Source organism: Nothobranchius furzeri, chromosome 14 (assembly GCF_043380555.1).
Source record: "Nothobranchius furzeri strain GRZ-AD chromosome 14, NfurGRZ-RIMD1, whole genome shotgun sequence".
NCBI classification, from domain to species: domain Eukaryota; kingdom Metazoa; phylum Chordata; class Actinopteri; order Cyprinodontiformes; family Nothobranchiidae; genus Nothobranchius; species Nothobranchius furzeri.
In genome coordinates, this window is record NC_091754.1 from 18,257,273 (window position 1) to 18,283,707 (window position 26,435).

At 42.7% G+C, this 26,435-nt stretch overlaps 1 protein-coding gene across 8 annotated transcripts in view; it reads left to right on the plus strand.

The window, feature by feature from the left end:
- Window positions 1–944: 944 nt before the first annotated feature.
- fmnl2a (formin-like 2a) overlaps window positions 945–26,435 on the plus strand; it is a 65,312-nt gene continuing 39,821 nt past the window's right edge. For all 8 annotated transcript variants that reach the window (XM_070543952.1, XM_070543954.1, XM_015966633.3 and 5 more), the window contains exons 1-2: window positions 945–1,258; window positions 21,832–21,915. In XM_070543952.1, the coding sequence (XP_070400053.1) occupies window positions 1,145–1,258; window positions 21,832–21,915 (198 nt within the window). In that variant the 5' untranslated portion in view covers window positions 945–1,144. The remainder of the gene's footprint in view (window positions 1,259–21,831; window positions 21,916–26,435) is intronic.

The window sequence follows — 26,435 nt, forward strand, 5'->3', positions numbered from 1 at the left end:
ACAATTTTGATTGTTTTACTAGAAAAACCAGCAAATGAAACGTTTACCTCTCATCCAGATGTTTACATTCGCTCTCACCACAAACAAGTTGGCCGAAAATGTCCGCTATGCAGAACTGTGGCGGCAACAAATTGTCGTTGGTGCTCCAATCTTGGGTCTTTCATATGAATCAAAACCGTTTATGATGCTGATTTTGTACATGTACCTGTTCCCGGATTCTCAGTTTAACGTATCATGGTATATTCTGCATTCTTCTCTGCGACACACCGTTTATTTTCACAGTTTGTTTACACTCGTAAGGCCATCAACATGTCTGCGCACATCCCAGAATGCAACGCATAATCGTGTTAGTGGCGTTAGTGGGGACCGACACTAAGTCGCTTTACTTTTGGTTGCTCTTGAAACAGGGTCATAAAAGCTACTTCTCCCAAAAAAAAAAAGGCTGTTAAAGTTCCGAGTGAAAAACGGCAGAAACCATTTAACATTTTGTTAAACATTTATTTGATCATTTGCTTTGTTATTTGATGAAAATGGTGTACTTTTATCCACAACCAAAATTCAAACACAGTGATGTTTTGACCTGTGGCTCTAAAGTTGTTGACTCAAAGTACCACAATGCAACACTTCACTCCCCTCTGTTCAGGAGCAACGCCCCAAGACCGCAGAAGTGGGAGGCTCGTCCCTGGAAGTAGAGAGGGATGAGAGAGGGTGACGAGGGTTCCCCCCACGTCCTCCTCCTGCTCAGACAAGCTGGCCACCAGTGAAGATTAAGAAAGTCCGTCTCTACTAACATAAGAGTGAATCATGCCCGTCGTCATTCCTACCGACTGGGAGCGGAGCCGAAATTGTGCAAGATACGGATAACACCGCGCAGAGGTCCGGGTGTGGATCGAGTCACGTTTTAGTTTTCTTTTTTTTTTTTTTTTTTTAAGGGGAATGTCTCTCAAGGGTCGTCGCATAATGCTGCCTCCCTCTCGTGTGTTTTATGTTGAAGCAACAGAAACAGAAGTGACCTGGATAAAGCTGCTCGGAGCCTAGGAAAGCCAAAGAGCGCGTGCAGATATCCCCCTCTTATCAGCGGACAGAAGAAAGGGGGATTTTTACAAAGTAGGGCAGAAGTTTGTGGCTGGTGTGAAGCGAAAACATGGGGAACGCAGGAAGCATGGACCAGCACACTGATTTAAGGGGACACAACATGCCCCTGAAACTCCCCATGCCAGAGCCAGGTGAACTGGAGGAGAGATTCGGGATCGTTTTGGTAAGAAAATAAAAAATAAACTTGTTTCCATGTGTTTCCTCCTTTGTTCTCAGTGCCTGGGACGGGACAGCTGTGTGTAGGTTGGTCCTGTTTTGTCCACGCGCGCCTGGACTTTTTCTTCTCGGTTTGAATAAAAGCAGAAAACCAGTGTTTTATTTCATTTTTATTTTTATTGGTTTTCAGCTTTACTCTGAGCAGAACTTTTTTTTCTCGGTGGTGTTTGAACTCACCACCAGTTCATGCTTTTAACTTATTTGTTGTTTATTCCCACGTTTCTTATAAAATTCCCAAATTCAGACACTTGCACTTCCTAACGTGGAAAGCCATTTGTTTTATTGCAAATTTTTTCTTTCAACTTTATAAGTCCAGACGTTTGTGAGCGCCCAGCATGCCCAGGCCCCTTTGGAGCTCCTGTCACACCAAACAGCTCTGCTCTTAGGCCTGGAACTGAAGGGTCCTCCAGGAGGACATGAATGTTCTTTTATTTTTATAAAAGTTGGTGACTGACTTAAAACTAGAGCTGCTTTTTTCACACTTACAAGGAAGAACCATGGTGAAATCTGAGAGCTGGCTAAATGTGGGTCAGCTGTCTCAGATTTGCCTTCACTATAAGTGTGTGTGTGGGAGATAAAAAAGTGACTTTCTGTTTTGTTTCAGCACAAGATTGAGATTTCATGGCTTGCACTGATTCCTGAATTAGTCTGTTGCCTAAAGCAGAAGGTTGGATGTCGGGTCATTTTGTGATTGCTGACATTTTATTTTGGTGGGGTTAGAAAGGTTTGACATCACACCTCAGAGGGATTTGGGCCATCTTCTTAATCACATCTGCTCCTAAGAGTCGCTCTGAGCATCAAGAATCCTCCTTCTAATTTGTGGGCTCAAAATAATTAGGATCCATAAAGTTTACTTGAGCTAATCCCTGAATATGCTGTCTAGAAACGAACATGCTTCCCTAAACGGAGGATTTTCTTGGGCTGGCTGTCAGTAAAGCCGATCTTCTTGAATGTCAGGGAACTCCCCGATCGTACTCTGTTTTGATCTTTTTCTGCTCCTCCTGCCAGCATAATGCCTCAGCTCTCCATGGGATGGGAGCCCTCTGGCATTAGAAGAATTTAGTGCTATTAGCAGAGCATTTAGTGCTCCTTACCACCCTTTAAACCCTGATGCTTCTCAGCTGTGAGCGACGGTGATTGACTTACCTGAGTAGCACTGTTTGGATCTGATGACCTCATCTCAGATTGAGTAACAGATGATGAGCTGGATGCCTCTCAGGCTTCTTTGTAGGTTAACAATGCTGATGAGTCAAGATTTTGTCCTTTGCAGCATCTAAGCTGCTCCTTAATCATTTCCTGTCACCCCTAGTATTATTAATCAATGCGACTGGTTTTGCATCCTTGAGTTTCATTCTGAGGCAGCTGATCAAAGGATAGCAGCATCAACAGGCGAGCTCTGCATCACAGCAGGAAACCGCTCAGATTAAAGACTGCTGCTTTGCTCGACCACATTTGAGCAGCCAACTGGATTTCTCATCACTGCATTCGGATCTCTAGACTGTGTGACGGGAAAAACACACTTTTTAGAATATTAACTTCCAGCATCTCTGACCTGACCTGGATGCAGAACCTTTTTAGTTCAGTGTTTTACCTGTGCTTCCTAAATCAGAGTTGTTACTTATTGACAAAAACAGGAACCACACATCTATAATATGAAGTCACTTCTCTATAACTTTTTAGGACTTTTTGCAGAGTCAGCGTTTTATTTTTCAGCTGGGTTTGACCACGTTACGACTGCTGTGCTCCCCTAATTATCTACAGTTAACACTTCAAAGGTAGTTTAAGCAGCTTCGGCGTTGTCAAAGCTGCAGCGGGTTAAAATTTAACCCATCTCGCTTTGGATGAGATTGCGTTTGAGTCTGCAGATTCCTCTAAATAAAGGCTGTCCATTGAAGTCTGTCTCATAAATCCTCAGAGTCTAGGTCCCGATCTTTGAAACAGACTTAGGCTAATTGTATCGTAATTCCTCTGCCATCATGCAAGGGTGTGAATCATGTGTGACCTTGGCCATGAAAGCAGTTCCAGGTTTAACCCAAATATTCACTGTTTAGAGAACTAAAACGGCTGGAAGATTTTATACCGCAAGCAAAAACAGGAGCAAAATCTACGGGCATGAATGTTTTGTTTTTTAAATGTGCATCGTGCAAAAAGTTTTCATTTTATGCTTCAAAGATATTAACTGAAAAAAGTGTAATAATTTTTTTATTTGCAAATATATGCTGAAGGTGAAAATTTTTTCTCTAACCTCGAACGCCTGTGTTAGCCTCACAAAGGACATAAACGGGAAACACTGAAGTCGGAAAAAGCCTGTCACTTCTGCGTGGCCCCGCCCACCAGGGCTTACAACCACAGAAGGCTGGGTTGATTTTTGTGGCCAGGAGAGAGTGTAGCCTGTTTTGGATATTTAAAGCTAACTTTTGGCACGAGCTAATCGACAACATGGCGAAACACTCTCAAGCATCAACGTAGCAATTGTTTTACCCCAGACAGAAAAGAGAATGACGGCACTGGAAGAGTTGTGTTGCCGTTAGCCAATCAAAGGTGATATATTTACATTTTAAGAATATTAATGAGCAGGACAATCATTCCTGCTGTTTTCCACCCCACACTCTTCCAGTAAATTTCAACCCCCTCAAACAGGAACGCCAGAGCTTTTTTTACTGAAAACATCTCAAAAGGCATTAATTAATACTAGACCACAAGAAATTTGTAAAACAAATGAATGAGACCTCTAAACTTAAGCAATAAAACTGCAAATCTATTGTAATTCTTCCCATAAAACATCTTAAGCATTCAGTTTACACTCAGTCTTCATCTGATCCTGGACAACAATCGTGCCGCCTAGATTTAGTGACTTCTGCGGAAGAGAAAACGTGTTTATGGGATGGACTTTGTAACTTTCCAGACTCAAGTACAAAAGTGAAAGTACGAGCAGAGAGGATCCATTATTCCCCATGAGACATGCATGATGCTCGTCAGGCCCTTCTTTACAGCCTTCAGGGTAAAATTTGATTTGAAGAATTCTTTCTCCAGTCTGTTCCCTCTCCTGGCTTCTGTTACATTTTTGCTGATTACCTTCTTCACAAAAGGCTCTCACACATTTATGAGTTAGGTCTTTTAACGTTTACTACCGTTAATGTTTAGATACCATCCTCTTGAAGCCGAGGCCCTCACCCCGCGCCACTGCTGTCTGGGAGAGAGACAGGTTACACATTTAAATGCCATATGGGGGCCGTTGGGCTTATCTGCTGCTGTTGCTGCTTTTCTCAATAGTCTGTCCAGATTACATATAAGCTGCTTTGTTAAAGGCTGCTAAAGTGCCAGGAGTTATTTGTGCTGTTGGGGGGGCACACTGCGTCTGAAATCTACTCTTCAGATTAATCACAAGAGTAGATTTTCATGTTCGACTGAAGTGTAATTTGTCACATTGGCTGGTTCGGAGTGGTGGGCTGTTTACCTGCACTCTGTTGCCCAGCTGGACTCTGTTTCTAATCTCTCCATAAATTAGGATTTTAAAACTGTCTTTGTAAAGTTTCATACATTCTGGTTCTGTGACATGACTGTCTGTTTTCATGTCATCCAGTGGTGGATGGTATCTGAGCCCCCTCCACCTTTTTGTTTACTAAACCCAGGAAGTGACTAAGTTAACCCTCTCTACTTGTTTTTTCCCCACATCGACTCTTCTTCATTAAAAGCTAGAACAATGGTTGTTGTCTGAGGCACATGGGGGGAACCGTGGCCGAATCTCGTGTGTCAGCCTCGTGGAACAGAGCTGCTCTTTATTCAACGGGGGTACCCAAGATGGAGCCTGGCACTGGACCCAGAACCGGCAGGCTGTGAAAGGCCATCGCTCCAACCTGCATGTGTGTGATTGTCCAGGAGGGTTTCTGCTTTGTCGGATCCCCGGATGCTCACCCACCAATTAGCTCCAACAGAACTGATCATGAATGGAGGAGCAGAGAAATCCAGCAACCACTGCTCTGGCTAGTCGTGAAATGCAAAAATACAGACTTTTAAAAAACCTTAGTAGGGATGTAAGAAAATATTGATACACTGAAATATTGCGATCTTTTGTTTTAGGATTCTTTATCAATATTTAAAAGCAATGTATCGATTTTGTTATTGAGAACTTACATGCAAACTTTTACTGTATTTTGTGTGGTGCAATTCAAACTCCGACAGCTAGGTGGCAGCAGCTTTTACCACCTTCATTCTGACAGAACAAGATCTCGGGAAACATTGGATTTCATAGATTGTTTCAGTTTAACGTCCATTATTGTCGACTTAAGTCAAATGCTAGATACTAATAATGTTACAATGTTGGATTACATGTGTGAAAGGTACATTATTAAAGTGACAGTGTGTAGTTTCCTTGGCGACAGGGGCCAGTACGTACCTAAGTGGTTGCAAGTAAGCATTACGTTTGTGTTCAAGTAAGACTTTACCAACGTGGATGGCCATTAGGGTCAAAAATCCCTGGTAGCGCAACCTCCAGCAATATAACAAGAACATCAGATTCCTTTTCATCACTGGCAACGAGTGAAGAGTTAAATGTGTACAAAAACAATGTTTGTGTATGGTGAAAGTTTTGTAACCATTTGTTACAAATCAGTAAATGCATTTTGTCCTCACAGGCTTCTGTAGAAAGAAACATGGCATCCAATATGGCGTCACCCAGAGACATGTGTTCGAGACCAGATATTTATGGTTATATGTTATGAAACTGCCAATATTTTTCAATAACTGGGCATCATTTAATTAATTTACAACAACATTTCAATGGATATTAAACTGGATAAAATCTACAGATTGTCACTTTAAGCACGATGAGCATCACAGTTATGAAATATCTGGTCCCCCTGGTGTGGGAGTAGCAGCTGAATCCAGTGACCCAGTCGGTTATGAAAAACTGGTAGAGATACGACTTTTCAAATTTTTTATCAGCGTCCGTGTAAAGCGAAACATAGTTTATCATGTAATGTTGTAAATCCAGCGTGGTGAATTGTGGCAAAGTCGGCCACAAGTTTAAATCGGTGAACAGCAGCAATGTAAGCTAACATTCATAAGCTAGTTAACTATAAATATCTCTCTGTGAGCCCCACCTAGGTGTGATAAACCTCACTAGGTACCTGGGCTTGAACTAGTTCAAGCCAGACTAAACTGGCAACAAAACAACCTCAGTCACCACTGTTGCCCTCAGTACCATTGACGTCCATCATGGTGGACCCATGTGATCAGGTGACGGAGGTGCAAACGGTCAATATCTTATCGACAGAATTTTGCCGTTACACACCCCCTAGTCCTCTATATCATTCTTGGCTAACACTGTCCCCAACCTTTGCTTGAACAGTTCTCTCACGTATCGTCACAAAATAATACAGCAGCTGAGCTTGGAGCTGAGCTATCACCTCTATTCTACAAAACAAACCTGTCCTTGCCGTGTTGACACCAGTTTGGAGTCTGTGTTTTGACTTGCCTGTTATAATCTCTGCTGCAGGTGTGCTTTGACTCAGCCTTGAGTAGGCCAGTCTAGTTATTTTACTGGGTTGCAGTCCGTTCCCAGTGTTAACCAGCAGGACTGGTCCAATCCTGCGCAAAAGAGCGGCTAAGCAGGAACTCAGCAGAGACCCATATTCTCAGGGTTCTGTCCAAACTCCAAAGGCACAGATGTGCAGTAGAGCCAGACTGCTGGACCAGAGTGCCCCAAGAGAGGGTGTTTTTGTTAAAGTTGGGTTTTTGTCAGAAGTTTGTGTTGTTGTGGTAAATTAGATTGTGGCATCAGGGTCAGCTCTATCACCGAGTTTAAGGTCTTGTGATTTATGAAGACACAATGTGAATATTAACACGGAAACAACACCTTATCCCCTGCTGTAATTAATACTCTGAAGACTCTTTTCATTTTGTGTCGGACTCTTCTGTGTTTTTAACACATATGTTGCTTTGGAAGCTGGTTCTGTTGGTGTAAGACTTGCCAGCGTTGACATCTGCAGAGCAGATTCAGAGGTCCTGGTGCATTTCAATAGACTTGATACAGAACCCATCAGACCTGGAGACATAAAGCAGATTTATTGGACACACGATGCACCTCTTTTTCTGGACCTTCTCATGAAACCAGAGCTGAAGATTTAGATTAAATACTTCCGGCAAACCTCAAAACCCAAGAGTGAGACTTCATGGAACACACGCTTGAAATTAGCCATACCGTAGCGCCCTGCTGTTGTTAGTGTTTTGGTGTAAGTGCTATTTCGTCAAAACTACATTGAGTCCTTTGATAAGGAGTATAATGATGGACGCTGGGTGATAATGAAATTGTTATGGTTGCCTTCCTGGAATAATATTTTTGTTTTTCTTTGTCTTTTAACTAAATGTCTGAAAGGCCACAGGGCAGATGTTAAAACTTTCTGACATTAACTTTTGGACAATCATCTACAAGCAATTAACTTTGGAGTCAACCCCATTCACAGTGGCTACATGATGTGTATTGCTGGGCTGGAATATGGCGATACGATCACAAAATAAGAAATGATGCGATTGTGAAACTAAAAGCCAGACAATGTTCGCAAAATTTACAATCAATGATGAATAAGAGTCTGCTATTTTCTAATTCTGCTTGTTATGTGCCATGGACTTCACATATGATGCCCGTGAATTTTAAAAATGCATTTTGATACCAAGAAAGCACTTATTTTCGAACAGGGGGAAACATTATTTTAGGTTCTGTGTGAAAATAAGTCCAGGACTACAAACGTGCATCACGAAAGTGACGTCATCAAACCAGACACGGAGAAAAACGGAGGGAAAATGGCTGTGAGTTTAGCTAACTTGAAATCCTTTCGTCAGAAGGAAAGAACCACCATAAATCTGGCAATTTGGTAAGTAGCAGCTACGTTAGGGGACAAGAGATTCTGTGGTGACGTCATATATGCGATGTGCCGATATCTAATTTGTAGTCATGCTAATTACAAACTTTTAGAAGCTGATAAATCTCAAAGTACGTGACAGGCGTGGTCAAAACACCCATCATTAGTGTTCATTTAAATTGAAGTACAACATATGTGCGATCCAGGGCGTAATGCAAGATGGATTAGAAAATAGCGTTTTTAGCACCATTGACTTGCATTCATTTTTTAGTTCTTTCGGGGACCCATGGTCCGGAAGTAGATGGGGGTGACTGAGGCTTCCTATTGTAACCCCTTCTTTCCACCGGAACCGTCAGCAGCACGTTACTGCAGCAGCACGTCTTGCTCGCGTAAGCTGCTGCTTGGCCCTTCCCACGAGACACGAAGCAGCAGGGGAGCAGCTGTCACCGACAGAGCACGACGTCACACAAGTGACCTAGTCAGTAAACACAACAACAAGCAGGAGAAAACTACAACATGGCTCCAAAAGATTTGTGTTTTATGTTCTGTCCGTTTTATAATCACCAATACAGACTAGGGCTGTCGCGGTAACCGCAAAAATGAAATATCGCGATATGAAGAAGCCCACCGCGCTGCATCATGCGCCACCGCGATTACTGAACTTGGTTCAACTCAATGATGCATGTTGAGAAGGATGGCTGCACTGGTATCAAAACGAAACGTTACTTCGCTCCTGTGGGAGCGCTTTGGTTTTCAGTACGTCAGCTGCTGCGCAGCCAGAGTCCTTGGCCGAGACAGAGCTGCCACCAGCGGCAAATAAATAAATAAATAAATAAACGCTCGGAGACCTGCTGAAGTCCCGGACAAGCACTGCTTCTGCAGCCGTCCCAAAGAGAGTTTGAGCCGAGCTGGAGCTCACTCGCTACCTGCAGGAGGAATGCATCCACCCTAAAGAAAACCCCCGTGACATGGTGGAGCAACAAACGGGAGATTCCCTTTGCTCGCCAGAGTCGCACGCAAGTACGTGTGTTTAGTGCAACGAGCGCACCATCCGAGAGGCTTTTCAGTGTTGCTGCAAATGTTGCCGCCCCTCTCAGATCCTCTCTCAAACCGTAGTTAACATGCTGGTTTTCCTTGTAGGTAACAAGGACGTGACCGAGCTATAAATCACCGTCATTCGTGTGTGTGAAAGTGAAATGATAGTGCGCCCGCCCCCCGGCGCGCGCGCGCGCGCCCGGTACATGTAATTTTTTATGCTTGATTTTAAACAACTAAACAAAATGGGGACTTGTTTCTTATTTGTTAGATGCTGCAGCCAAATTTGCATTTAAAAGTTTAACCTCCTGAATTTTGTTGTTTTTAAGTTCAGTCGGACTCCGACTGTCGGAGAAACAAGCGTTACTGCGATCTGCGTTGTTACTGCCCTTTGATCTGCATTCAGTAAAGTGTTATTAAAGAAGGCACGGCAATTTTTAACCTTTTTTAAATGTGTAAACATTATGTTTAGATAGTACTGCAATAAAAAAGTGCTGCAATAATATCGCACACCGCAATATTAAGCCACCCTGAATCACCGCAGGGGGAATTCCTCAACCGCGACAGCCCTAATACAGACCTGAAAAACAAAGGAGACCGCTAGCTAGGTGATAACTTCTCACGGGGCCGCACAGTTAGTAACTTGTTTTTAAAGTAAATCAACCAGAAGGCAGTACAGTACGTTTCTTTATTCTGGAAATCTCGGGAGCTTCGCTCCGTTTCCGCGTTCGATTTCCTGTCTTTTCTTCCCCAAAAATGTCGAACTTGATCCGTTTCAGAGGTGTCGCGCGTAGAAAATAGAACCGGTGCGTAAGGGCCGCGACATGCTGCTCCTGAGACGCGGCCGACTCGCGTCGCTGACTGCTCCGGTGGAAAAGGTCCTGTTGACCACAGCGGTTCCTATCAGCAGCTATGACGTGCTGCTGCAGTAACGTGCTGCTGACGGCTCCCGTGGAAAGAAGGGGTTATATTTGAAAAGAAAAAAAAACTTGCTGTGATTGGCCAGCCACAATACTGGCTGGAGAATGTGGAAAGTTCCATTGGAGCATTGCTTGACTGACCTGAAAAGCAAAGATTTGTGCTTCAGCAAATGATGGACTAGACTTTAGGCTAGCAAAATCTTACAAGTAAGAGGGATTTAATCACACATGCACAAAATGATGCATCTGGTAGTGAATGAGTTGTTTTGCAGACAACTTCTGTCATATATGCAGGAGTTCGCCTTACAAATCTAATTTATTTTTGTTGGAGTAATCGGTTGTTTACAAGCTCCTGGTCTGCGTTTTGTCACTAGATGTGGAAGCACCGTGGGCTCTACGGTTCATCAATCATCTCAATCAAGTCTGTGACAACTCTGTTGCTCTCTGGGGTTTGAAGGCTGATAGTTTGGCTTCAAATGTGGAGAAAATTGTGATGGTGTGAAAGTTTGCTTCTTTGTTTTGTGGTTTTTATCTGCGATTATATCTCTGTAAGAAAAGCTGGTAAAGCATCGCCAGATTCATCTTTAAAACACACGAAACAAAAAAAAGAGAGAAGAAACCAGCTCTGAGTCGAGTCAGTCAACTGTTAAATTGCTAAGTCAGAAATTTCACGCTGGTTTAGTTTGATACTTTCAAACCCCAGAGGAGCTTCCTGGTTTCTGCAAAAACAAAATTAAAGTAAATCTGCGCAGATTTTCAGGACTGTAGAGTTATTGAAGGCAGTCAGTCAGTGACAACACAACTGGTTGCATTTATTTACAGTTGCATTCACTCATAATAAACAGGTTGTGGTTTTTTAGTGTTTCTACAACATAAATTGACTTTATTCCAGCTTCTTTCAGTGTTTTCAAAGTCATTGTTTTAGATAACCAGTTTGGACTCCACCTCAGGAACAGACTCTTTCACAATCCCTCAACATCTGGCCTGGAACCTCTGCATCTGTCCATCACTTGTTTTACTTGGACAGCGCCCTGCTGCTCTAACCCATCTCCATAATGTCGTTTCCTGTATTTGGGATAACATCACACTTCGACACTGCTTTATGAAGCCGAGGTGATTGACCGCTCAAACGTTATGTGTGCTGTTCATTTAACAACGCAGATGAAGGGTTAAGGTTCCAGGGGTGTTGGTTCCTGTGGAATATTTGGGAAAACTGTTGGAGCTGTTCAGACTGTTGGATCACACTCAGATTTGTAGACTTTTACACGGGAAGTTTAACAAATCTTCCCACTCGCAGCTGCTGAAGGCGATTTCACCATCTTTCTATCACAATGTTGCATTATTTTTGTTAAGGTTTTAGCTCATTTGAAGCATGTTTCTGTGAAGTTTACTAACAGTTTCTGTTTTACCAGCTGTAATTCTGACTGGGTTGAGGAGCTAATGGCTAGTTTGAGCAGGATCAGCCCAGTCTTCCAACATCAGGAAACAACTGTATTCTCAAACACGTACTTGTTTCTGCCATTTTGTTTCTGACACCACTATTCTAGTGGAACTATTATGATATTAATGCTAGTGCTGCTGCAGGCTGCTCCAGGGAAGCTAAAGCTAATTGCTCTGATTTTCTCTGGCAAATGGATAAATTTCAATACCCAAACCTATGTAAATAATTAGGGATGTCCTGATTCAAGTCATTAAGGATTAAGCATACTCTGATATGTTCAGTAGTTTACCTGTGCAAGTTCCTTTTTTTACTTTGTTATGCAGTACAAACCTGCCGACTAAAACTGTAGGTTTCTGTAGGGGATCACGGTGCTGAGAGTTTATCTACACAGGGCACTGGGTTTGTCTTATTCATGCAAACAGATGTATTAAAGACCAAGTTCATTTTTTTTCCCTCCAGTGGTAAATAGTAGGAATTAATGCCGTGTGAGTCGATCTCTATGGTTAACAAAGCAGCTCTGCTGTGAGCAGAAGACTGTAAGATTTTGAGTCTTACTTTCTCTGATTGGCTAAAAACAATTCATCTCTTCCACTGCCTCATTTGCTCTGCAACACTGATGTTTTATCTCCACATGTGACACAAGCCTGGAGGAGTTCTACTGTGTTGTGGATTTGCTAATGCTAATGGTTAGCTTCCACTAGCCAAGACATGCTCTGCTCTCACTTGACGCAAAATCAAGAAGTAGTCTATCTATTTTCAAGTATAGGGAGCTTAAGTCTCCTCCCTTTCTGGTTGGCTCATGGGTTCCCGGAAGAATGAAAAAATGAATGCAAGTCAACGGGGTTAAAAATGATATTTTCTAATCCGCTTTGTCTTATGCGCTGGATCACACGTATGTTGTATATAGGGATGGGTACCGAATTCGGTACTTTTTAAGGTACCGACCGAATTCCATAGTACCGACCGAGCACCGATTCACGTCATTTCAAACGGTGCCTCATTTCGGTACCCGTCCTTCATAACGAGAACTTGCCAAGACAGCTGCGCATGCTCAAGAGCGTTTTGTCGTCGGTCCCTGCGAGCGAGTTGTAAACAGAGCAGCATGGTAGAAAGAACCCACGCTAAAGCTTGGGTTGGGTGGGTCCACTTCACTAAATGTGATGGGTAACTGGGTGATGATGAAACCAGCAACAGACAACGATCTAAGTGAGACATCCTCATCTTAATCTGCTCCGGTAGGTAAATAAAATGTTTAAGATAACGTTACCTTGATATGTTAGCTTCCGTTTCGCTAATGGTGCGTTTGCTTTCTCCTCGGAACTCCGAATTTCCGACTAGAAAAACATGAACGCACTCTAGTTTGGCTTCACTTTACTAAATGCGACGGGTGATTGGGTGAAGATGAAACTAGCGACAACGATCTAAGTGTGAGGCATCATCATTTTAATCTGCTCCAGCAGTTAAATAAACTGTTAAAGATAACGTTAGCTTGATATGTTAGCTTCCATTGCCACCGTTATCAGCTAATGGTGCGTTCGCTTTCTCCTCGGAAATTCTAACTTCCCAGTAGGAAAAATCAAATGAAAAAAGACGGCCATAGGAATGAAGATACACAGTAAATTTAGTTCACAGTAAAGATGTTTGCTTCAGTTTAATTATCAGCTTATAAAACTACAAGGACGATGTTAAAATACAAACAGTTGAATGTAATTTATCATGATATTTATCAAATATTGTTATATATTGAGAAAAATATATATTTAATTATAAAAGAGAATTAAAATAATAAACACTCAAAAGTATCGAAAATTGGTACCGTTAAGTACCGGTATCGATTCGTAGGTACCGGGAATTAGTACCGGATCGATTCAAATGTCAAAGGTACCCATCCCTAGTTGTTTAGCAATTTAAATGAAAAGTAATGATGGTGTTTCGACCATGCCAGTCACATACTTTGAGATTTATCAGCTTGTAAAAGTTCGTAATTAGCATGACTACAAACCAGTAATCGACATGTCGCCACATAATCTCCTCTCCCCAAAGTAGCTGCTACTTACCAAATGACCAGATTTGTGGTGGTTCTTTCCTCCTGTGGGAAGTTTGCTGATCTCACAGCCCTTTTCCCTCAGTTTTCTCCGTGTCTGGTTCGATGACGCCACTTTCGTGATGCACATTTTTAGTCCTGGACTTATTTTCACACAGAACCTAAAATAGCGTTTCCCCCTGTTCGAAAATAAGCGCGTTCTTGGTATGAAAATGTCTTTAAAATTCACGGACAGCATATGTGAAATCCATGGCACAAAACAAGCGGATTAGAAAATAGCGTTTTTAGCCCCGTTGACTTGCATTCATTTATTCGTTCTTCCGGGGACCCGTGGTCCGGAAGTAGATGGGCCTGGCTTAGGGGCACGTTTGCTCCATGTTACCGTCATGGTCTGACCACTTATAAATGACCAAAGAGTCCCTAATGCTGCTGCGGTGTTGCGGTAAATTGACGGCAGATTTTTGTAAAAATGGCTTCAGAATGACCGATCGTACCGCTAGGCCACTGAGAAGGGAGCCTATCACCCAGTCCAAGTTAAAAACGCTGTTTGGTAACGCATTCTGAAAGCACATGATGTAAAAGGCAAAATAAGTGTAAAGACCTGACAACGCACATGGTTGATAGTAGCTGAGAAGGCAGATTGAAAGCACTGTAAAAAGGATTATAGACCTTCTTCTGCATGAAGCTTTTAGAGTTTTATGATGGCAGCAGTCCACTTATAAGCCCGCTTCACCAACTAGCCATTAGCTCATCTGTCTGGTCAGATTTAATCTGTTTCACCAAACCGAGGCTGCTCAAAGAGCAGCAATTAAGATAGTAAATTGTTCGTAAAATCTCCTCAAAACTTCAGACGATCTCAACTATTTCTTTAAGTAAAGATGGAGGAACTCCGGGTTTCTGAGTGTTATCAGCTTCCCAACAAGTCCACACTGGTGAGGGTTTGTTATTCTTTCAGAATAGATGATGCAGACTTTATAAACTTTATCTAAAAAGTTTGTTAGAATGGAGGAATGAGGGGAACAAACATTCAGACACCGGTTGCTGTCGAGGTATTCCAGTGAACAGCTTCCCAAACATAAAAAACACCCTCCTGTTGAGTTGGGGGGTTCTGAGGATTACATGGATAATCTGGGGACAGACAGGGGACACCTGTGCTCCCTGGAGGAACACAGAGGATTATGGATCCACGCTGCTGTAATGAGAAGGGGGTAGCCTGTTGCGGAGGGCGCGTGCCTCACATCCGACCACTTCCTCCCTCTAGACGATCAGACACGTCTGGTTTGTCATTGCTGTGTATGTCTACTGTGGTTGTTATTGTGCATCTGAGCTTTGTAGTGAAGATCTGATGTCTAAATGTGCTAATGACTCACATGTTTAGAAAAACTTCACACAGCCTGCAGCTACTAAAAAGATATTAAGGGACTTAGGGAGGAGTAGATGAAGCAAGTATTGGGGGAGAACAGTACAAGCTGTCATTTCCGAACGATTGAGCAACTTGCGAATATGTGTTGTGACGCGGCAATCGTGGGTAACGTCGTCTGAGGCGTGCTGTGGATTTAAGCTAATTTGCTAAGTTTGGGTGATTTTGGATCAAAGAATGAGAAACTTCTGTTGCCATGGCTGGCAATAGTAACTAAAAAAAGCAAAAGGGAGGATATGGGTGTGTTTCAGTCTGGCCTAAACAGGTTTTCTCTACAAAACCACCTTCTAGCCAGATAAATATTAAACCTTTTTGGCTGTTTCCTCACCGTTAGGATAAAGTTTATTTATTTATTTTTTCGTGTAGCATTTTCTCAAAAACGAAAGCTTCGATTTGGAAAAAGGTTTGAACAGGATTTCAGTTATTTTATAATTATGAGTGTTGCATCGTTTTGTGCTCTGAGCTGGGAATTACTGAACATTATTACTCATAATTATAACCAGACTGACATTAAAACATGGGGAATTTGTTTCCAGCTCTTTTATTGTTGTAAATCAGGGATTCCCAAAGTGTGGTGCAGGGGTGCGCGAGCTGCCGCTAGGGGGTGCTCGAGGTGAAAAGTGTAATGGCTGCGGAGCTCAGAGAAGTCTGTCATATGTCACCATTAGCGTAGAAACTCATTTGTGGGTGGGCCAAAGAAAAAGTAAGTGGGCACAATAAATGTAATTGAAAACAAGTATATTTTTGCGCGCGCGCGTGTCCTCCACATGTGCCCTAGCTTCATAATAACAATGCGCCGAGCTTCAGCACTCTGGCCTGCGCACGCCGACATGTTCCGTATTTGATCATTTTTAACGGTGTTGGAGAAATTTGAAGGTGGTGAGTCATTCTGGCAGATTGTAATTAACACCGGTCTCATGCAGGTGTTCTGACATTGTAAACCTCACACACAGAACATTGTGGATGTAACAAAATAACAAGAAATGATTCCCATTCAGGCTATTGACAGCGCGCTGAAGATCTGAAGTTCAGAGTGCGTCTGTCGGAGGTCAGACGTGTTCCAGCGGAACCACGGCTCACGGGTGCACAAGTGAGCACATCTGGGCTGGGCAGAAGTAATTTTACAACATTGGGTTAAATAGCACCAATAACGAGACGCGGTGACTTGAGCGGTGTGCCGCACACACACACACACACAGATTCAATAAGCGCGCATGCTGCTTTAACTCCGGCGCGCCGTCAGACTGAAGGCAGAAATGAACGCTGCCTCCACCGTGATAAAAACTTTTAAGAGGTTATTTTTCATTCAAGGTCAAATTAAGATATTAGCTTCTGGCATGAGTCGGTCCGCTCCAGCCAGTGACTCCTCATGAACCTGACCACAAGTCCTGTTACTGCAGCATGTGTTATTGCAGTCAGCGTGGCAGCGGATCGCAGATTCAGCCACACCATAAAACAGCAATAAGTCGGTCTGAGGTAAAAGTGAACCTCATGGCTATATCTTGTCCCCTATAGACATTTGATTACGCACAAGTAGGTGATCAGCTCAGGTTTACGCAGAGCAGAAGGAAGGAGAGCGCTCTGGCCGCACAGGTTAAACGTTCCTACTTTAAGAAAACCGTTAAATTGCATTGTTTATGTGCTACCTGGGCACTCTAAATATTTATTTAAAATGAAATCAAAGGAAATTGTAATGGTATCGAATGTTTATTAATTACTATTTAAAAAATGAAAGTGATGGGGAATTTGTTTTTAACCCTGTCTGTTTAGCTTGACATCTGATATCAGGGGCGTCGACATGGTCGGGACATAGAAGGGGGTGCGCGGCTAAATAAGTTTGGGAACCACTGTTGTAAATACTCAGAGACACACGGTTAAGCTGCAGTCTGGACATTTTATTTCATCACCATGTCCGTTCTCAGTATTCTACATAGTTTACATCGTTTCTCAGCATCACCAGCTGAAGCGGGCCCTTCATGTGAGCTGTGTGTTTGCTTTTCCATCCAGCTGCTCTGGGAAAGCCGAGCACCCGGCGTGCAGACCTCCTAGAAGGTAATGGGTAGCTGGAGGACCTTGAGATGTTCTATTCTTACTCCCTTCATGACTCACGCCGGCTAATGAGAGGATACATTGGCATTAATGTGTTTTTGTGAGCACCAGGAGCTGATGTGATAGAATAGCAAGTTAAATTTGAGCAGATTGCTGAATTTTTTTGGTGTAGTCGTGTGGCGTATTTGCGGCCCTCTTGGTGTGCTGAGACGAATGTTGTGGTCTCCAGAAGGTTGGCAGTGATTAATGAAGCGCTGCAGGATTCGTGTCGTGCGAAAAACGTGCAGCTCTTCACTTTTTCATTTTCTTTTTTTTTCTTTCTTTTTAAATAAAAGGATTTTCCCCTTAGAAACATTACAGAAAAGTCGCTCTGGAGATAAAAACCATGTTGGCCAAACGAATGTAGGTTTTTGAAAGCTGACGTTTCACGGGAAGCTTTAATTGTCCCGTTCCATATAGTCCATTTTTCCTTCTTTTCAGACTTGTTTTGTCTGGATGAAGTCAGGTGACTATCGTCTCCTTTACATGTTACATTGAGATTACCTTTTACATAAATACGATTTAAAATGATATTAAGGTCATTTTAAAGTGTGAAAAGCTATTTTACTCTGCAGGCAGGGCTGAGAAGGTAATGAAACAAAACCACATACCATGCTCATGATGTCATATGTTTACCTTTTTTAAGACTTGTTCCAGAAGCCTGTTGCACCAGTTTTTATGATATCACCTTAAACGTATCATTTGAAAAAAAAAATTAAGGATGAAAATCAGGATCATGTTTAAAGTGTCAACAAAACAAAGGCTGTGACCAAGTGCAGAGATGTTTCGGCACTCTCCTACCTGGTCTGTGTAGGTCGGGTTCTTCCTCACTCGCTTAATCAAGTCTTCATATCTAGAATCTAGTCTTCATATTTATCCTTGCCTTAGGAAACTAAGTCAAGAGTCTGAGATACTCCTCCTGTCACAAAACCAACTGTTTAGTTCATTGTGTCATAGGGTTGGGCAATAAATCGAAAATTTATCGTTATGGAAATTTCTCACTCTTATCCTCTTATCGTGATAATTTTTCTCATGTCAATAAATTTGATAATAAAAAAATGAGAAGAAGTGTGTAGGTTGGCAGCGTTCATGTCCCTCCATGTGACAGCCCCATCTAGTGAACCACTTTTGTTTCTTAACTTGGAAAACTGAGCTGAACTAAAAAAAATAGACGAAGTGTAAGCAACGCATCCCTATGTTTCTGGAACGCTTCCAAAACTTTAGACTTTGCAGTAGGTGGGAACCTATTCGTCTACTATAATGGTGGCTAATTGCTGCATACTGCTTTCTTTTGGTGGATGTTATCCGGCGCTTCCACAGCCAGTGGAAAAACCGGCTATACTAAAAGGAAAACATTTTCTATCTTTGTTACCATTGTCTCAAAATGTTGTAGCTAATTTTGAGACATTTTGGTAGCAAAACAATTGTAATAAGCTTTAAAAAACTAATTAAAACATTTGAAAAGTCATCTTTGGGTTAATTATAATTTAGTATTTCTTGGGCCACTTTTTGTCTTTATGATTGACATTTTAATTTGTGTATCAGGCTGTTATTGCTTCCAGAATACTAGATCAGTAAATCCCCGTTCTGAGTCTAACTCTTCTGTTTTGGCTCAGGTTACTTGTGGCTTTAATTATTGGAGGATTTACCATTGGCTGTGTGTGTGTGTGTGTGCGTCCGTGTTCCTCGGGGTGGTCTACCATTGGGTGTTGGTGGAAAAAATGCCAAACTCTACCCTTCATTAATGGCACACATGCACACACACACGTCGGCGGTAACCAAAGTCCAGCGAGCTGAGTGGCTGTCACAGTTGATTTGCATCAGGCTGAAATGAATGCTGGTAGAAGTGTCTCTTTGCTTTGATTGGAGTCTGACCAAACAGGAAGGCCACAGCTCAGTGACTCAACAAACCACCCGACCTGCTGGGTCAATATTACCTCAACACCCAGACAAAACAAAGTAGAAATTCACAAGCAACATGATCTTTTACTCCGGTTTCAATCAGGATCTGCAACAGAAGTGTGATTTAGTAAACTTGTGTTCATGTTGTGGATGTCTCCTCAGGTGTTTTCTTAATGTGTTTAGGGAGGAAAGTGAGTCTAGTAATCGGGTCAGCAGCCAGATGGAGTCAATAGAGCTGGTCGGATGTCCAATTCCCCGCAGTCATCACAGCGATGGTGGGCCTGCAGCTTTAGCTGAATGCTAATTTGATTTCCTGCCCGAGTCTCATTGACGAGCCTGTGTAGAAGAAACACCGAGCTTTAACTTCACATCACTTGATTGATATTTGCTCCCAAACAAATTAAAAATATATTTGATATCTACATCCAGTTAGGTGATGGTTAACAAAAAGGCATCATTCACTAGCACAAAAGCCTCCAAGCCACATTTTCTGTTTGTTTTTTCTGTTTGTTACTAAAATGTAAAGTGAGTCTAACTCATCTCCGTGTCGCCCAAGCAGCCGTCTGCATTGATTTCTTTTTACAAACAGCTTTTAAAAATGAAAATGAATGTTCAGATCAATAGCCTCGCCATCCTGTTAGAGGAAATGGTGAAAAATAAAACATCACGCTCTGGTGTATCAAACAGCAACAAAAATGTTTCTATAAAAGAATTTCTGGATTCTGATTGGTTCCATCTTTGTTTTAATTGTGCTTGGAAACGGGCCGTATCTCAGGATATTCCTCTTCCTCTCTCTCTCCCCCCCAAAGATGACCCAGAACCGTAAACCCTTTTTTACCCCAATCAAACCCTTCTCCTTATATTTTTAGTCTCTGCATGCTTGTGTTGGAAAGATTATCATTCTGCTCAGCTGCAGAGGTGTTTGTGCAGAAGCAGCTCTTAAAGTAAAGCAGGGGGGAAGAAAGAAGTTGTGCAATATCTATTTTAGGACTGAGGACCAAATACTGCATTAGATCTGTTGCAAATAAACTTACTGAACAGCAAAGAGAAACATCTCCTTTACCGATGTGAGGTGAATCCTTCTAGATATCCTGTAAGCATCAAGTAGTTGGAAAAACAGGCATAGGTTTTTATTTTCTTGTTTTATTTCTACTAAACGCTGATTAATTGCAATGGAAATAATTTCCAAATGATGTGCCTTTTAAATAAAAGCTAAAACTCTTTTTATCTATTTTAGGAAATCACCTTCAAAACCATTTTACCACTATGTCATGTGTCAAATTCCAGTTTGTAATCTTTCTCTTCTTTCATTCATATATTTAATACCACACAGATTTTTGTCTTTAAAATCCATTTTAACCCCTAAAAGTCAGAGAAGGCAGCGTTCTAGCTGTGTTTTATGACCAGATTAATTGCCTATTTGTGCATGAATGTGGAAAAACGAAATGCAAGAAGTAAGAGTTATGATGGGATAATTTGTGACACAAAATGCCAGAAAAGATTCGTAATTTTTAAGACTGAATTCATGTAAAACACTCAGGCCAGACGCTTCCAAGCCAAATATCGCTTTTTAAGTCACACGGTCACTCTTCCCGGTCCTCTGAATGGATTAATTACGGTATATTTTGACAAAATAAAACTTTTAATGTTATTAAAGTTCATAGACACCTTTAGATGCAGATCAGTGACATCACTTGCTGTTGAAACAGTCGTAATATGCCGACGTTGTGGCAAATTCATGAACAATCTCATTTTGTGTGGAGACCCAACGGCTGAGAGGACCAGGTCTTCATATTTTCTCTTTCACCTTCCCAGAACTTCCCTGAAATCCTACAGAGGAAACATGACTAATGATTTGTGAAGGACCTTTTCTTGAGAAATCTGAAATGCTTGTTGTCATCAAGAGAATAATTTCTACATTACCCAGGGTATCCGCGGGTCCTTAAAAAGTCTTAAATTTACTTTTCCAAATTTAAGGCCTTGAAAATCCTTCAAAATGACAAATAATCCTTAAATACGGTTTCCAGAGGTCTTAAATCACCAAAGACCCAATAAACTAGATTATTTTATATCTATGACATTTTCGTGAATTTCTAGTTAGTGTTCAGCATTTTTTGTGTATGATGTTGGCATAAGCGGAACCGTTCACATTCAGTTGGTTGTGAAAGGGGGTTATTTTTAGATGAGCACAAGCTCCCACTAGCACATAAGCTAGTGGAAGCTTGCGCCATGGGGAAGTGCAAGTTTAATGGTAAATGGATGGTTAATCCCACGTTCGCGACGTGGTTAGCACCGGTTCCAGGCAATAGCTGAAAATTATAGCAGAAATTAAATTAAAAAAAAAAAAGCTTAAATTTGGTCAAAGTGGCCTTAAAAAAGGTCTTAAAAAGTCTTAAATTTGGCTCCCTTAAACCTGCAGTTACCCTGTTACCATCAGCTGAAAATGCCTGCAGCATAATACCAGTATTGTAATTTGAATTTCAAATAGCAGACTATTGCTGTGTTAAGATTGTGTTTGCATATTGTGGTGCTCCAAGCTATCAAACACACTTTGTGCTATATTAATGTCGATGGCCCGGACACTGATCTGTTGCAGTTCTGTGACTCAGCACTTTTTTTTTTTATCTTCAGTAATTACAAATGTTCAGAAGATGTAGAAACTCCAAAGCTACTAGAGAAGAGTAAACCCGTTAATTAGCTGGTTAAATAACATAACTGGATAAAATCCAGAAAACACACAGTACAGCTTTTTCTAACCTCTGTTTCATTATCCACAGCAAAGTAACTCTTGACATTTTTCTTTCTTTCAGAACTCGATGAATCTTCCTCCAGACAAGGCCCGACTCCTGCGGCAGTACGACAATGAGAAGAAATGGGAACTGATCTGCGATCAGGTGAGCCTGAATCTTGTGTGATATTGTGTGGCTTTACTAATCTTTGCTACATAATTAAGAAATGTGCCTGTTGAGACAAAACTCTGTTGCGTTTTTCCCCGTGAGCCTCTCTATCTCTAAACTCCATCGTGTCTTTCCTGATCCAGTGGGTTAAGTGGCACAGCAGGGTGCGCAGATCAGTTCTCCGGTTAAAATACTCGGCCTGTTATTGGCATCAGGAAAATAACAGAGGGTGAATGTTGTGCAGCGAGCTGTGGTCTGAGAGTTCGGCTCACAGCTCTTCTGCCTGAGTTTTTCTGCCTTCTTGAGCTTCGGAGGAAAAGCAGAAACCAGATCAAAACCACCGCCCACTCGGATTGCATTGATAGTTGGTGACCCAGAAGGAAACCGAGCCAAAGAGAGCACATCGGGCTGCTGACCAGCAGAGATCTTCACTGCATGGGTGCTGGAGTTCTCAGACTCTTTAAGTGTAAATTGTTGGTCTCCTTTTCAAATGGAAAGGTATCAACTGCACAAGTGAGAGAGAGATTATTAAAATTTTAACATTTTTCTCTCCACTTGTTTCTTTTGTCTTCTTAAGCGAAGACAGTGAACATAGCCCAGGGAGTTGGATATTTACTGTGTCATGGTTACGGGTATTTTTTTTAATGTCACCATGGCAACAGTGATGGAGAGAGGCAGAGGTGAGGTGACAGGTAGATCCCACCAGGGGTCGAAGGAGACATGAAAATTTCTGAAACATGGAGGATAGAGGCGTGAATCTTCACTTGTCTTTTGATTCGATTACGTTTATTGGGTCAACGATTCAAATCGATTCGATGTCACGATGCATCACGATTATTTCATATTGATTTGTTATTTATTTATTTATTTTTTATCAAAAGATACAACCTGCCATCCCTCAAAAGCTCTCCATCCACAACAGGTTAGGACAAAACATTTAAGAAGATTTAACAAAGTAAAACAATCTGTTTCCTCGTTCAACACCACGCCTCAGGCTGAGAAAAACACGCTTTGCAAAACCTAACAAAATCTGAAAAAGTACTGAAAACCTACAGGACACATAATGTAATAATAAAATACATAATGGGTTCATATATGAGTGTTTAATGTCTCTGAGCAGCTCTAGAGTCAAATATTTATGCCACAGTTGAAGGGTGTCAGAAATAACACCAAATGAAATGTTTGACTTAGTTTGTTATTTTATTTGAACCCAGTGGTTCATTTCTGAAATGTTGGAGAATGAATCAAGTTCTGTTTGATGCAGAAAATAAAAAAACATAAAACAAATTCTACACGTCCAATAATATTTAAGATGTGTGTTTTATTCTTCCTGATAATAACACCAGCAGAAGGTTGTGGGCTGGATTAGGATTAAATTACCCATCTGATGGATCTCCTTCACTAACCAGCTAACTACAAACCTTTCCACTAACCTGTCCTGTGTGACCCTCACCATGAAACCCTCATGTCCATGCTGTCTCTGGAGGAGCAGATAGGAGACAAGATCTCCTGTAACCTAAAATGGACCAAAGCTTCCTCACAGTTTTTTTAAATTGATGTTAACATCAGTTTTTCATCATGAAACAAAAGAATAAAGTGGAACAAGAACTTCTATCTTCTATTTCTCTCTCCTTTTAACTTCTCCGTGTCCCTAAAGAGACAGACGATCACGCTGCAGCCGCCGTCATTGACCCCACCCCCTCCCCTAGACCGGATCTCCCTACATTACAACACTTGGTCTGACTGAGCGCTTCCAGGAGAAATGATAATTAAATTATGAAAATAATAATCCGTGTTTGGAGCATCGGTTTGGAGGAGCATCTCCTCTCTCTCTCTCTCTCTCGCTCTCTCTCTCTCTCGCGCTCTCTCTCTCTGTTGCTGTGTGAGCGAGCGGAGCGCGCTGCGTGACTACCCACTCAATTAACATAATTCACGGCCCAAATCCAACAGAACCGGTCGGGCTGATTCGGTTCCAGTTCGGTCTCAGGTTACAACTCTAGCGCTCAGCCCTGCAGTACCACATTAAGGTGGAACCACTTGGTAAATGTGGAGAACTCTCACTCTGACAGATTAGGATGCTGCGCTGGTGCCGCTGTTAAAAAAACAAAACTACATTCCACTATGATCGATTATGGCGTACTCCTCTACGATGCAGAATCGTTTGTCCGTATCCTGATGCATCGATTATTTGATTATTTTCCTCAGCTCTAATGGAGGACGATCCTAATGTTATCACATCCAGATTACAAGCAGCATGTTACTTATTCTAACCCAAAACACATCACTAACACACTATTGTTTGATCAGACTCCATAAATGCAGATTTATTTTCATGGTAGCTACGTGTTCTTTTGCAAGACTCGAGCAAAAATTTGAAACGATTAGGCTGGACAGAGTTTTCTTAGAGAGACTCCCTTTCCTGGCAACAATCTTGTCTTTCCTTTTTTTTTTTTACCATGTCCTGTCTGGCTGTGAAGCAAACAGAATTGATGTCTGAATGCTGGTGACAAGCCTTACAGATTTACTCTCAGGTGGAGCATCAAAGCGTCTGCTTTTAATGTCATGCCTGATACATAAAACTTTATTGTTATTGTTTTTGAATGCTTGTAATTCCGACCAGACACGGAGTTAGAGGTGAAAGAGAAAGGAAAAGACAAAAGGTGGGGGAAGGGGGTGGGGGGGTTCCACAAAAATAAACAATAATGAACAAGAGTCTGCTTCTAGACCTGCAGAAAGAGACAAGAAGAAAAAAAAAAGCTAAAAACAAAAAAAAAGGGACACAACAACAATACAACAGGAGCAAGCTCTCACTGCGTCAGCTTGATGAAGAAATATAAAATCAGCATTGTTTAACTGAACAGTCGCACGATAATAAATCACAGTGCATTAAGTGCCCACCATAGCCTTAAGACCTGTGTTGTACGTGCCCAAGTCCATACTTATGAGAGCACCATGTGAGCATCTGTGTGTGTACACGCGCTTGTTTCTGTAAGGTTTCTCCATAGGAGCGTCCAGTAGAGAATGTGAGGGACCACAGATCTGCCCCCAAAGATGTGCAGGAGACGGGGGGAGCTCCAAGTCCAGAGATCTAGGCGCTGCCCCAGAACACAGGAGCCCCAAGGAAACTGCAACCAGAAAGCCCCCCTGCCCCCCTCGAGAGGCACAGAGGATCGCCCTGGGAGGCCACAACCAGCAGCCGGTAGAGTCCCGGGAGATATCAGCGGGAAGCCCACAGGCCCGTCCGCAGCCTCCCACCCCCTTGCTGGCCAAGCCCGGGACCCAGCGACCCGGGACCCAGGGGCGACCACCCCCGCCGGGGACCCAGCAGAGCCCAGGGACCCAGACCTCACCAGGCAGCCACCGGGATTGATCAGGAAGAAGCCAAAAATCTTAAACCCCCTGACCCGGGAGCCGCGAACACTCAGGCAGACCAAGGCACCGCACCCCACACCAGGTGTGGCAGGGGGAGGGGAGACGAAGATCTATAACATCAAAAGAAGTCCCAGGAGAGGGGAGGAGTCAAAGGCCCCACCTGACATATACAGTCATACACAAACACAGTCACACACTCCCTCCCTCATGCTCACACATTCAACCAAAGACGTACAAAAATGCACGCCGGACACCCACTCATGCTCCCCATACACACCCTATTCACTCTGGTCCTGGTACTGCTGCACATGGAGTACAACCATTACCGGTTCCCAGAGTTTGACCCTTTCTGCTGGGGTACCGATGAGCAGGCTCCCCCGCCCAATGCTGAGCACAGCAACCCCCACCCCAGACCCCAACCAGATGGCCAGATCTCCCTCCTAGCCTCCAGCCCCAGGAAGCCAAGCAACAACAGAGGTGTGCTAAGACCCCTAGTCTCCCTCCGCCTGCTCCAATACAGTTTTGGTGCGTGTTGATGAGGTGTATTCGTGGCTGTGGTGAGCGGGCAGTGCGGGCATTGTCTGGCCTATGCTAGCTGATGCCACCGCACCACCCCACTTGCACCCACAGCCCTCGGTGTCTAAGTGCAGTTTAAAATTGGAAGTGGGCACCGGCACTCGGGAGGAGGCTGAGAAAAACCCCTGCCAAGTGCCGTTGGATGTGCTCACTCCCAAGGCCCTAAGTGTGTGTTTGCGTGGAATGTCGTCAGTGGAAGTGTCTAAGGTGCAAATAAAATTGGGGGGCTGGTTGCCACAGGAATGTGGAAATGGGGTCCATACCCGCACTCCCTGGCTTGTCCACCCCCCAAGGTCCTATGTACATGTTTGTGTGATGATGTGAGGGAGCAGGAGGAGAGAAATATGCGGGGATGGGGAGATATGGCTGGTTGGGCTTGTCTTTCCTTTTTTTGTGAGGGAGACTCTCTGGCAGTGATGAATGTGATGCTACTGATCTCATCTTAGTATCTGTGTGCACAGGGTAAACACCCTTTACAGGATGTGATCTTCTGCATTATGATTGAGTCCTGTTTATGTAGAAACACGCGTCATCGTGCATAACGACCACTCACAATTCCCATCGAGGAA